Here is a 14,163-nt window from a genome sequence, read left to right on the forward strand (position 1 = left end):
CATGATGACAGCCACTCTGATCTCTAGTTTTCCTCTTGCTTTCAACTGACCAATGAGATAAGTCCTCAAGAAAGCACTCACCTTTATTATCAATACATGGTCATTCTTAACTAGTCAGGATCAATCTGCTAGATAGTGCCAGTCTCTAATAACCAAGGAGGCGATCCCCACATTTCCTTCTCAAAACTGGGCTGGGGAACATTTGTGATGCAGGGGAGGTTGAATATTTGCATATAAAGTCTATGTCTATTTACACATGCCTATAGCATCATTATGCCATGCATATCAAGTTATAAATCTACAGTTTTGGGCAGTGGTTCTCAAATGTGGTCTCTCCACCAGCAGCTTGGGTAGCACCCGGAAACTTGTTAGAAATGCACATTCTTGGGGCCTGCCCCAGCCCTTCAGAACTCTGGGACGGGGCTGGCAGTCTGTGCATTTTGATTCACGAGTTGAGTCTGATGCAGGGTATAAGTACCCTCGTTTTAGGATGTTTCCAAGAACAAGCCCTTTGACTTTTGAAAACAATGGTGTGGGCAAATTAAATTGTTCTTTTTCTGAAAAGCAATTAATCACACTGAACAATTATTCATGCATTTCTCAAGCTTATGTTGATCATATTAGAAATTTCCTTCCCAACTACTGTATAGCAGGGAACTCTTCTCAATGTTATAAGGCAACCTGGATGGGAGGTTGGGGGAGAATGGATACAGGTATGTGTATGGCTGAGTCCCTTTGCTGTCCACCTGAAATTATCACAACATTGTTAATTGGCTATACTCCAATGCAAAATAAAAGGTTTTTTTTTTTAAAAAAATAAAAAAAGGGTTCTTAAAGAGAAACTATGTAAAAATATCTACTATGAAAGTATTTGATTAACTTCCAAAATGTTACTGATAAAAACCAGGAAATGGTGACTGATGAATTACCCTGAAAGGAAGACCCCAAGGCAAGAACTGAAATGAAATACACATGCAAACAGATCTCATAGGTGCATGGAAAATAACCCTTAACACCACAGAGCTGAGGGAGGAGTAGAAGAAAACATGGGAGGAAGGTAAAGGCTTAAACAAACACATAAAAAGGGCATTAAACATATGAGGCAGTTTATATTTAATAAAAAATAAAATGCTTTGTGAACTACAAAGTAGGGGGATTCACATTTAATGAGCCTGTAAAGCAGTGCTTTAAAATATTATTGTTGTTTTCACTTCTGGACTTGATCTCTGAGACAGTGTTGGGTGGTGTTGGGGTAACGTGTGGGAAGCACGTTACCATATCATCCTCATTAATCAGCTGACATTTATTGAGCACTTACTGTGTCCCGCAAATTGGGTTAAAACAGGGGAATGCTCTCAAACAGGGTCTTGGCTTCTTAACAAGCTTAGGAGTTGAAGAGATGGGAGTAACATGGAAATACTTGGGCTCAATAAAATAACATCAAACATGAGGAGGCTGCAAATGCAGGGTTTTTTCGAGTGTCTGGTGTCTATGGAAGAAGGCTACAGGGGCAGGTGGACCTCAAAGGAGGCTCACTATCTGCAGAGGATTGTAGAAACAGCCTCAATTTTACCCTCTCTGGATCTCTGCCCCTTGGCAATGTGAGTTTTCAGCTCTTCATATTCAGCATGAACCCCTGGAATTGGAGCTCTCCTTGTAATGGAAGCAGTGGTGAGGTGTCAGTTCTGAGCCTCAAGACACCTTGCATGCTTCTGGCCACTCTCTTGGAATATGTCGGGCTGACTTAAGCCTGTTGAAGGGAAAGAGACCAAATCCATCAAAAGATGAGCTATCCAGCTGAGGCCATCTGAGACTAGTTTGCGCCCAGCAGGGCCATCAGTGAGCCCAGCTGAGACCAGAACCCTCCAGTTGAGCCCAGTCAAAATCGCCAGTCCACAGAATCTTGGGCTGCATGAATCAATACTGTTTTAGGCCAACACATTTCGGACTGGTTTGTCATATAGCAGTAGATAACTGACACAAAGTCTGCAAGGTGGACAGGAAGGGAGAAGACTTTTGAGGCTAGAGCTGCGACTCCAAACAGGTCAAGAATCAGAAATATGTGAGGTCAGGACAAAGAAAAGTGAAGGCATCAGTAGGACTGACCACTTTCTTTCAATAAGTCAGTAGGCGCACAAACATTTAATAGAACATATATACTGGAGATCGGAGAAGGCAATGGCACCCCACTCCAGTACTGTTGCCTGGAAAATCCCATGGACGGAGGAGCCTGGTAGGCTGCAGTCCATGGGGTCACACAGAGTTGGACATGACTGAAGCAACTTAGCAGCATACTGGAGATCAGACCTGCACTATTACTATCCTCCAAGCACTCCCATCAGTCCCTAAGAAACAGGAATCCTCATATGTTGAAACACAAAGTGAGCATCAGGACCCCCATTTGTCCAAGCTGGACTTGAAGAGAGTAAAATACTGTTTTCTAGCCAACTATATTATGCCAAGGGAAAACCCCCCCTTTTTAAAAAATTTTTGGTGACTTATACTCAGCTTCTACTTTTTATACAGAAAAATCTGAAGCTTATTTTGTGACTTTCTAGAAACTGCTAGAGGCAACTTTAAAGAATCCCAGAGTAAAGGATATTATGTAACTAGAGTTCTTTTAAAATCTTAAATTCTCACAAGGTGGATCTAGTAGGCCACTGGGCAACAAACAACTTCCACTCAATTTTATTAGGTCTTTGAATATATTCTTCACCATAAAAGAGCACAAGAGAAATACTTTCCTTTAAGTGCTAAAAATGTGTTCTTTCTATTGAGCGGTACTTGATTAACATGAACATCCCTGGGAGATGAAGAATTCTTGTTTTCAAAGTAGCATCTTAAATTTGGCTGCGGGGTGGGGGGGTTGGGCGGTGATGGGGTGAGTTAGGGTGGGGGAGTGTGATATTCAGATGGGACATCTTGAACCTATATCTCCTCCTGTCTGGGATGCCTTTTTTTTTTTTTTCCCAGCAGGCACAGAGGCATCCTTCACTTCATTCAGTTATTTTTTTAAAAACGGACTAGTTGACAAAGTGCCATAAACTTTATACAAGACAGCCTTATTGAGCAACTATTTTATTCAAGCAATGCTCAGATCAGCAGTACCCCACAGGTCAGAAAATCACGGTGAACCGGGCATTTCCCTAGGAGAAAAGGCGAGGATAATCAATCCCGAAGCGCCACACAAGGGGAGCCGAGCGAGAAGCGTCAAATCTGAAGATCTCGCCGTGTGTGCGCGTTAGCAGGAGAGCGAGCGAGACAGAAAGTTGCTGTTTTCATCGCAGCCTGTCTCCTGCGAACGTGTTGCTCCCTTTGGACTCTCCAGTCACCAGTTCACCCAAAACTTTTCTGCCACGAGGCCCCGCGTCTCCCGCGTGCCCCCAGCCTTCCTGCGCCGGCTAACAGGTCCCGGATCGCCGAAGCGTCACCTCTGAGTCCTGGGGAAATCTCCGCAGCCCACTCGGACTGCAGCCCTCGGTCGCCGCCCGGCCTCCCATTGCAGCAACCGGGGCGATCTAGAGGGAGGAGACGCTCAGGTCGGGGGTGGGGAGGGAGACCCAGCGGGAGACCGACCCCGCGGGCCGGGCTTGGGCACCAGCATGGGGACGGGAGGCGCGGGCCGAGCTCGCCCCGCAGGTAAACAGGCCGGCGAGGCGCAGGGCGCTGCCGCCGCGGCCACCCAGCCATTTCCAGGCACGCAACTCCGCCTCCAGGGCTCTCTGCCTCGCGCGCTCGCCCCGCCGCCCGCTCGCAGCCTCAGCAGCCGCCGCAGCATCACTTCACACAAAGGACTGTTACCCGCTGAGCAGCTTCTCCACCTCCACGTCCTCCTCCGGTGACAGCAGAGCCCCGACAGCCGGGCTCGGGCGCGGCGGCGGCGGCGGCGCGGGGAGGACCTATTACTCCCAGCATCCAAGCATCCGAGGCGGTGGCGGCGGCTTTTTTTTTTTTCTCTTTCGCCTAAAAAAATTTTTTTTTTTTGCCCTTTCCACCGCTTCGCCTTTCTGTGGTTCCACCCACCCCTTCTCTCCCTTCCTCCTCCCCCTCCCGTAAACAAGTCTCCCACGGCCCCCGCCAATAAATAAATTAGGAGGAGGGTGCGGGGAGTGGGGGTGGAGGAGGAGGGGAGAGGAACAGGGAGGCAGCGCCAGAGACCGAGGAGGCAAGAGTCCGAACCGACAGCCACCGGAGCCCGCACGCACCTCGCACCATGAGCTGGCGATGCGCCGCGCGCCGCGCCGGGAGGACCGGCCCCGCCGCCCGCTCTCCTCCGCCGTCGCCGCTGCTGCTGCTGCTGCTGTGGACCGCGGCCCTGGCGCCGGGGGCGGCCGCCGGCGACGAGGCGGCTCCCGCGGGGGCCTCGGTGTGCTACGCGTCCCCGCCCAGCGTGGGCTCAGTGCAGGAGCTGGTTCAGCGCGCCGCGGTGGTGATCGAGGGAAAGCTGCACCCGCCGCGGCGGCGGCAGCAGGGGGCACTCGACAGGGAGGCGGCGGCGGCCGCGGGCGAGGCAGGGGCGTGGGGAGGCGAGCGCCCGCCGCCGGCCAACGGGACCGTGCCCGCCTGGCCCACCGCCCCCGCTCCCAGCGCCGCCGAGCCCGGAGCCGAGGCGCCCTATCTGGTGAAGGTGCACCAGGTGTGGGCGGCGAAAGCCGGGGGCTTGAAGAAGGACTCGCTGCTCACCGTGCGCCTGGGCGCCTGGGGCCACCCCGCCTTCCCCTCCTGCGGGCGCCTCAAGGAGGACAGCAGGTACATCTTCTTCATGGAGCCCGAGGACAACAGCAGCGGCCGCGCGCCCGCCGCCTTCCGAGCCTCCTTCCCCCCTCTCGAGACGGGCCGGAACCTCAAGAAGGAGGTCAGCCGGGTGCTGTGCAAGCGGTGCGGTAAGTTCCTCGGCCCGCGGGGCGCGCTCGGGCCGGGCGGGGAGGGCGGGGAGGGCGGACCTCCCCGGGGCGCGCCGGGCTTCGACGGCTTTCGGGCGGACGCGGTCCGAGCGGCGGAGGGGCGCGTTTGGGAGCCTCTTGGTGGACTGGATGCCACAGGCAAGCGCCTTCTCCCGTTTCCCGGTTTCGAGGCTTTGCCGTTGAGGAAAGTCCAAGTTTGGTCCGCGGTTGGGGCCGCCTGAAACTTTTTAATTCCTTGGGGTTTCGTTCGCCAGGTGGACTGGCAATGGGCCGGTGGCTTGCCTGCGGTGCCGTCTCGAGCTTGGCTTTGGTTAGGACTTGCTCTTTAGGGCGGCCGTGCGGGGCTTTTCCTTTGAAGGCGGAAGGGTGAGGCGGACAGGACTATCCAGTCTGGCCATCACTTCGGGTCCGGAGTGTGGACTTGGTCGGGGGTTTGTCTGTGGAGAGTCCGACAAGGAAAGGACAGGGCACCGAGATACAAGATTTCGTCTTTCAATGTGGCAGTTCTTTTTTGAAAACCGAGTGTCCAGACAGACAGGTGCAGTCTGTGCCTTGGGAAAATGTGTATGTGAGAAGTATAAAGTTGGGTGTTATCTTTTTGGTGACATCATCTCAAGAATTTTTGTTTTCACTGTATTCTCGTTTGGCGGATGCTTTGGCAGTTAAGTGTATCAGACCAGATGAACGTCATTATGGAGCTTCACTTGTAGGCCCTTAAGGAGAATTGGGGGACATAAGTTAACAATCCGATTTCAAGGACCTTTCCCGATTTTATCACTGAAAAAAAACTCTTTTTTTCCCAGGTCGCCTTAATATTAGCAGGTCTGAGAAATCAGTTGATAATCTGATTACATTTCTGAAGGAGTTATTACCTCTATGCCATTCATAAAAGTAATTCTTAGGTTCTAAATATTTGTAATTTCCTGATGATCATATAATCACTACAGCATAGCGGGGTTTCTTCTCAAACCATAAATTAACATGATTACACATCACAGATTCTCACATGCATAATAGATTTTCCCCCTGGTCTTTATGTATCCACCTAATGGATGGTTGGGTTAATTGAATTTTTACAAAACTCAGCACCGTGCCATGCTCACTCTGCCTGTGATGCAGTGTGTCAGCTCTTTGCAGTTTGTAGCAGGTGAGGGCCATTTATTTACATTTCTGATTGGCGTTTGTGGTGCCTATAGGCTGCGGTGGTTAATTAATGCCTACCACTTGGGTTTTGATGTGAGGGAAGAGCCTGGCTCATTCTCCACTGCCTGAGTTTCACAGTGCACTTTGTGCACCAGGGACCTGTTAAGACTGCACCACTCTGTGGCAAGAAGCTGTTCTCAAAACAGTGGTGCTGAAGACGGCTGAGTGACGTTGGGATTCCCTGGGTCTGGCTGATAGATGTCACTATAAAACATGGGAAACTCTCTGCTGGGAGCTGTCTTACTAGGACACACAAAAGCATCACACCATTGTCCTGCATCATATGTTATCCTGTTAGAAAATCCGAAAGAAAACCTTTTCAGTCACGCCATCATCCAGTTTTCACATTTTACTACATGCAATTCAGGAAGGATTTTGCTTTTACCACCAAACCATGTAAATTGTGAATCACTTACTACACATGGTGGAAGTTAATATGAAGGGTGTCGTGGTTGGCAATGATGCTGAGGATGGGGGGCGGTGTTGCTAGATTGACCATGGTGTTAGTCATGCCTTTTAACTAAAAAAGCATGTCAGTTTTCAGGGCTAAACTTCTTATAAAGGTCCGGAGGATGTTTGGAAATGGAAAATTGCCTGGAGGAATACTATTATGTTTTCGTGTGTCCGAACTGAAAAAGCATCACTGAAGGTAGTTTTGCCCTTTTGTTTGCCAGCCAGAGGAGATACATGGTTTAAGTTGTGGCAGGTTAAGCAAAACAGGTTTTGTTTCTTTTAAACGAACTGGAAACCTCCTGCATGTAATGTAGTAGATTAAGAAATTATGAAGTTACAGCTTCAGGTTTGTGTAATTACCATGTATGCTTGGTGATTTTAGTGTTAAACACTTTAAAGTATGATATCGCACGAAACATTAATAGGTTTAGCTAAAGACTAACTGAAATCCTGCTAAAAGTTTCTCTTGCATTTTTACAAGCGTGGTAGTTATTGTGACATTGAGGATGTAAATCAAGACTGTAAGCTATCTTATACAATGGAAACTCAGTCAATCCATACTTGGAATATTGGGTGTAAAAGTGTATGTGTGAGGGTGTGAAAACTTGTGAGTTCATTCAGGTTATGGTCTGGGTTAACAATGTTATTCAGAACCTACTAGGCAAAGGAACACAAATTGGGGGAGAAAACATGCAGAGAAAATAGGGGCTGATTTGTCTTGGTTGAACCACTTCTGTGTGCTTCTGGTCAGATTTCAGGGAGAGTGATGGAGCGGAGGGTTCTTACCTAACAACAGGAAGCTGCCCTGGGGGCGCGATGGCTGTGTTCCTGCCTGAGCCCTGATGCTAGGCTGGAGAGGGAATATAGCAAAGTCATTTTGTGCTATCATGCCCTGGGGAACAGTTTCCAGCTCTCCTGCGCTCAGCTGCAGTGTTGTCTCCTACAACTTGCTTATGAATGTAGAAACTACACGTGCAACAGATTAGCCTTAGGGCTGAGCTAATAGAAGTCTGTCTTGAATTCTTTTTTCTCTCCTCCCTACCCCTCATCTAAGAAACTCCTGAGTAGCCTGTGTATGAAAGCACTTGTCTGAATAATGGACTCTTGGAGAAACGCACTGTCTAGTGTATTTAAATGACAACACAGAATCTCATAGCTTGTTTGTTTTATATGTGGGGCTTGTGTGAATTACACTTCCTTTCCAATCATTTAAATGCTCCCCGTCTTTGCTTTCTCTCTTGCTCACTGCACAGGTTGAGACACATTTCTAGGTCTTGTATTTATTGGAATGCAAAATAATTTGTTGTTCAATTAAATTGCTGTTATTCAAACAAATTATTGTCTGCTGCACTACATTTGTTTCCAAAGCCTTGAGGTTCTACTAGGCTGCGACTGATTTCCAAAAAGGAGTAAAATACTGATGTCGAATAACATCCTAATGGGGCCATACGAGATTTGTGCATCAGTTATGTTCTTACCAGTCAACCTAAATATTCAGTATACCCTATTGTATTGCAATGTATTGATAATGCAAACATGTTTATCAAATATTCATGATCACTGTCTTTTTCTCATGTCTTCAATAACTGTTTAATAAACTGTGCTGACCTTATGGTGTTATGAAAAGGACAACAATGCAGGGATTTTCCAGCCAATAATTAAAGAGAATTATTCTTAATGAAAGCTCTATTTAGATGATAGCAATAGGAACAGATACAACTTGACAGCTTGAATTTCACAAATACACATGTAAATGTAATTCCCCAAGTGTTCGTGATGGCTGTCTTTAAACTGTATAAACCTTACTGTCAGTTCTATAGTGTCTGTAAAACACTGATATTGAGTAGAAAAACCATATATGTATTGATATATATTTATGTTAAAAGATGAAACCAAGATAGGTCATTTGGGAAAACAGCTCTTTGGAATAAAAATAAAAGGTAAATTTAAAGATCTGAGTCAAGATGTGTTACAAGCACTAGGAGGAACTTCTCACCAGTTGTGGGTGATCCATAAGCCCTCTGAATCTAGGGAAAGTTTTCCCATATGTCTTAATGTATTAAGTAAGACCCATAAGCTTAAACAGCCCTGAGGCTCAAAACAATGGTCTGTGCTGCTGCTGGCCTGAATATTTATAGCAAATGAGAGCAAAAGATGTGATTGGGTGGGTTATTGCCCTTGTCAAATGCAATATATTCAGTGTTCAGGAAATCTCCTTTGCTTTGATGCCTGTTTTATTCTTGTTATTTTTTTCTTAGTTATAAACATAACATCTTTTAAAACTTACTTTTAAATCTCAGTGGCAAGTGATGAACTGGCTGGATGTCCAAAGATCTTGAAACTCATCTGCTCTCAGTATTTAGAAATACTTAGGTTTTTTGTTTGGTTTTTGGCATGCTCAAATGATGTAAAAAATTCTCTCTATAGATAGATCTAATTGAATGGGTATTTTGATTAGTCTTACATAAATGAATTATAATACAGAAAACAAAGTGCATAATGAGAAATAGTGGTAGGGATTCATGGGTTATTATAGTCATTGAAAGTATATAATGAGAAAACGAAAGACAATAAAAGATTAAAAAAAAATAGGGCTCTTATGGGCTCATGTAATGTGTTACCAAAGCCATAATATAACAGCAAGTTTTAGTCAAAAGTTTTCATAAGAAAATGCAAAGTAACTTTTAATGTCCTTATTTTTAAACAACAGAAATGTCTATTGTGGACAGTTTTCCATGCATATGTGAATGCGCTAAATTTGTGCTGCACATTTTACTCTGTGCTCTTCTGTTATCATGAAATTTAAATTAAAGTAACATTATGAAAGAATGCATGACCTAGCCGCTGTCTCAGATATGTCACTTTATAGTACTTGAACAGCTGATTAGTGATACAGCCTGTGGCACTTTAGAGTTGACTGATTTGAGACTTTATGCAGACTGGAGTCTTACTGAGGTAAGTGCTAGTTGAGAGACTGTATTTTCATATTATTGTGTTTTCATCTTGTTTAGGGATGAGATGTGCTTGAAGCACGCCTGTTTCTGAAGGCTGGTCTCCTGGCTCTCCATTTCCAAATGACCCATACAAGTTGAAGATTTTTTTTTAAAAAAAGAAATTTGGGTCAAGTTGAAAGCTTAAAATGGGTTGACCAGTCTCTGCTTGGCATAGATCTGATTGTATCCCCTAATATGGGCTTCGTAGGTGGCACTAGTGGTAAAGAATCCATCTGCCAATGCGGGAAATGCAGTTTCCATCCTTGGGTTGGGAAGATACCTTGGAGAGGGAATGGCTACCCACTCCATTATTTTTGTCTGGAAAATTCCACGGGCAGAGTAGCCTCGTGGGTTACAGTCCATGGGGCTATCCCCCGATATAGACTTGCCATCTAGGCATCCTCGGAAGAGATTGCCTGGGAAATCCCATGGGCAGTCCACGGGGTTGCGAAGAGTTGGACATGACTGAGTGGCTAACTCTTTCACTTTCAAATGGTTATTGACATTGTTTTTATTTTTATTTTTTGGTCTTCAAGAGAACCAGGTTATTTTCCCCTATGGAAAACAGTTTCCTGGAAAACTATATCCTAACTTTGGTTCTCCCTTTTAGGCCCTAGTCAGATTTATATCCTGTTTTTAATAATAACTAAAAAAACAAAAAGAAACTTAACACACAGCTTGGATGGTACATGGGAGAACAGAACTCTCAGTTCCTGACTTGGACTTCAGCTGTCTTCCCTTTGCGTCTCTTTCCTTTATGGGGTCTCTTCAGGGGAAAGCCTTAGGTCACCGGTGGGGCCCACGAGTGAATCTGTGTCTGTGAGACATCAAAGTTTGTATTGATGATTGTTCGTCGTCACACTGACAAGTCTTCGCTTGGCACCTTGGGATTCGACTGTCTGGGGTCCAAGTGTGTCCACATACGGAGGTCCTAGATCACAAGATGTGAACGCTGGGAGTTCCCTGGTGGCCTACTGCTGCTGCTGCTAAGTCGCTTCAGTCGTGTCTGACTCTGTGCGACCCCATAGACGGCAGCCCACCAGGCTTCTCTGTCCCTGGGATTTTCCAGGCAAGAACACTGGAGTGGGTTGCCATTTCCTTCTCCAATGCATGAAAGTGAAAAGTGAAAGTGAAGGGCCTAGTGATTAGTGTTTTGGACTTCCATGGCTGTGGCCTGGGTTCAGTCCCTAGTCGGAGAGCTGAGATCCTGCAGGCTGTGCGGCCTGTGCACAGCCACACACACCTGCATACACCCACACCCATCCACCCACACACACAAAGATCTAATTATAGATGTCCTTCTGTTCCTGATACGCTCTTTGTCCTTCCTGTGGGGACACAGATGGTAACCTGGGTTGCATCTCTGTCTCAGGGGCTTCCCCCTACAAAGCCCAGGGCTCTGGCTTTTGAGATCAGCTCCAGTCCACTGTGCTGGGGACCGGCAGAGCACAACTCTGAGGGCATCCTGCTTCTGGAGCTGGGGGCCGGGTTTAGGAGGTAATGCTGAGAAGCTAGAGGAGGGAACGACGTCTTTTGCTCCCTCCTGCCAGTATGTGTGAGCTGAACAGAGCCCAGCATGAGGGGACGTGTCTGCCGAGGGCACTAGAGTCTCGGTAATGGGCACACTCACTTCTAGCCTGGGGCGTGGAGGTTCATGATCAGAGTGAGACCTTGTGTGCTTGACTGAATTTGGAAAGTCCACAGCAGTAACACTCTTGTCCTAAATGTTTGTCTCTAGTCTGGGAATTGTCATTAAGGCAAAGGAAGCTAAAAAGCTGAGGGACTTGCTAAGACCACTGGGCTGTAACAACCGCTCATTGAGTCTGTATCTTTTTTCCCTCTTTGATAGACTTATTCTTTGACTGTTCTGTGTGGGATAAATATTAAATAATCAAATAAATAAATGAGCATCCCAGCTCCTTGGATGGTGGCCATCACTGTTCTAGGTTGAGTTTTGGAGAAAACAAAACAAAATAAAAACCCCTGATTCTCCTCTTCTGGTCTCTAATTTGGTGAGATGGTCTCTGTAGGAAGTAGAATTTAGAGCTACATCCTCTCAGCACACCATTTCCTCCCCTGGATCAACCTTTGGGCTTCTGATAAGTTTAATTTCCAAAATCTTTTTTTTCCTGAATTATTTCTGAATTTTAATATTCTGTCTTTATCCAAATACTCTGTACTCTCTAGCCCCAGCTGAGGGACAGAATTCCCTGTGTTGTAAAGGCTTCCTAGCACAGAGGAAATTTTGGATCATCAGTGATTCCCTGCCACTGTCGTGGGTAGCACCATTCCCAAATCGTTCCACTGCATTTCCAGTTGGGTATTAGATCTCAGCTCTCAATTCTGTGTTTTCCCTTGATTTTCCCCTGGAGGTGTTTGACTACCCAGGCCTGTTAACTTCAGTTCTTGTAACTGAAGATGGAAAAGTACTGCTTGTATCCTTAAGAAGTAATTAAAAAAAAAAAACTTTGGATAAGTGACTTCTTATTTTTTCTTTGCTTTGTTGTGAATGTCACGGCAGCTCTTGGTTAGACTGGAGGTGGGATGGCGCCTGTCCACTGGGGCTGTGAACAAGGAGGTTGTTTTCTTCCACTTTCTCCGTCAGCCCCGGAGACACCAGGGGTGGTGATGTATCCTCAGCGAAGCGGCAGACGGAATGGCAGCATCTTCTTCCACCACAGGGGGCACTCCGGCTGCTACTCAGTGCAGAACCTGGAGAGGAGGTTCTGTCTTCCGAGGAGAAGGGTGGCTGTGATTGCTTCAGGTAGAATTAGTCATTAGACTTTGTCCTTGGGAGGTGATTCTGTCCGTCAGGGCTCTTTGGTGGCTGCCTGGATGGAGATGTTTTGCTCAGAGTTCATTGCCGATGTCATCAGCACACAAGGGAGCGCAGCTTCAAAATGCCCCAGGCTCTCTACTTCTCTGCAGGTCGGGGCACTGAGATAACTCTTTCTTCCAAGGCCCTCATTCCCATCCACTAAGATGGCTCATATCTCTTCCTCAGAAACACTGGCAACTTTTCTTTCATTGCAGTGGGAATTTTATTTAAAAAGAAACCAAGCATTTTGAACCACAGTCTTATTCTGGTGAGTGATTTTTCCCCCTGTGTTGTAATAACATAAAATTCACCCTTTAAATTATCTCTAAGTGTGCAGTTCCGTGGTACTAAGTGTTCCCAATCATGGGTCACCATGACCACCATCGATCTCCAGAACTTTTACATCTTCCCAAACTGAAACTCCAAACCAATTAAATAATAATTCCCAATTCCCTCCTCCTGTAGCCCGTGGCAACTACCACTCCAATTTGTCCCTGTAATTTGATTATGTTTTGCCTCGTATCAGTGGCAACACACAGCATTTGCCTTTTTTGGTACTGGCTTATTTCCCTTGGCATAATGTCTTTAAGACTCCTCTATGTTGTATCATGTCTTAGAGTTTCATTCCTTTTGAGGGCTGAGTAATATTCCATTGCATACACATGACTACATTTTGTTTATCTGTTCTTCTGTCAGTGGACTTTCAGATTGCTTCTATTTTTTGGCTGTTGTCAGTAATGCTTCTGTGAACATGAGTGTACAAACACCTTTCAAGACCCTATGTTCAGTTCTTTGGAGTACATACCCAGAAGGGTAATTGCTAGATCATATGGTAATCTTATATCTGATTTTTTTGAGGAACTACCATACGTTTTCCACAATAGCTGCACTATTTTATATTCCCACCAGCCATGCACAAGGATTCCAATTTCTTCACAGTCCTGCCAACATGAATTGTTTTCTATTGCTTTGATAATAGCCATCCTAATGGGTGTGAAGTGGTGAGCAGTTTTTATATTGTTGTTTTCTATTCAAAGTTATTGCCTCTAATTAGAGTGTCATTAATAAACAAGTTCTTAGAAAAGAGGTGTTAATCTATTCAACTCTTAATTTGCCCAGCATTTAGGCTCCTGAATCTGAAGCCACCAGATAACAAAATTACAACAGATAATAGCTTAATAAAAACCAATGAAAGGTTTAAAGAGTAAACTTGACCTTCAGTCACCATGAGAATATTGCACTTCTGTTCATATTGCTATCAACAGAGTCCAGAGACACACTTTATCATACTTGGATTAGTATCAGAATGTTTAAATTGATTTTATTTATTCAACTAATTTTCATTTTTTCTAATTTCCCTGCTTCTATTCTGTCCACTGCTCCAAACCAACTTCCATTAAACTCTGCAGTGGGCTTCGAGTCATTCTAAAATACTGCTTTTATTAGACTTCCTTTTTTTCCTCAAACTTTCTATGGATGCATCAGTGTTAACTCGAGAGTCTGACATTCACTGTCCTCCTTAATCCAAAGTAAAACTAATCTTTCTCATGTTTACTGTGTGGAGGATTTGATCTAGTCCAACTGCTTCACAAACAGGCCGTGCTCTTTCCCAATCCTCTTGTTTTACATATGCCATTTCCTCTGCCTGGTTCTGCTTTTTCCCTCATTTCTGTCCATGGAACTTGTCTCCTTCAAGGGGCAGCTATATCCTGCTGCTTCCATGACAGTACTACTAGTGATCCTGCCAGAAATATGCACTCTAGCCTTTGAACACAGAACACCCAAAGAAATT

The 14,163-nt window shown here is 45.6% G+C and overlaps 1 protein-coding gene across 6 annotated transcripts in view; it reads left to right on the forward strand.

The window, feature by feature from the left end:
* Positions 1-4,205: 4,205 nt before the first annotated feature.
* Positions 4,206-14,163, forward strand: part of NRG1 (neuregulin 1) — a 1,152,455-nt gene continuing 1,142,497 nt past the window's right edge. For all 6 annotated transcript variants that reach the window (XM_027530077.1, XM_027530076.1, XM_027530078.1 and 3 more), the window contains exon 1: positions 4,206-4,883. In XM_027530077.1, the coding sequence (XP_027385878.1) occupies positions 4,214-4,883 (670 nt within the window). In that variant the 5' untranslated portion in view covers positions 4,206-4,213. The remainder of the gene's footprint in view (positions 4,884-14,163) is intronic.

Source organism: Bos indicus x Bos taurus, chromosome 27 (assembly GCF_003369695.1).
Source record: "Bos indicus x Bos taurus breed Angus x Brahman F1 hybrid chromosome 27, Bos_hybrid_MaternalHap_v2.0, whole genome shotgun sequence".
NCBI lineage: Eukaryota > Metazoa > Chordata > Mammalia > Artiodactyla > Bovidae > Bos > Bos indicus x Bos taurus.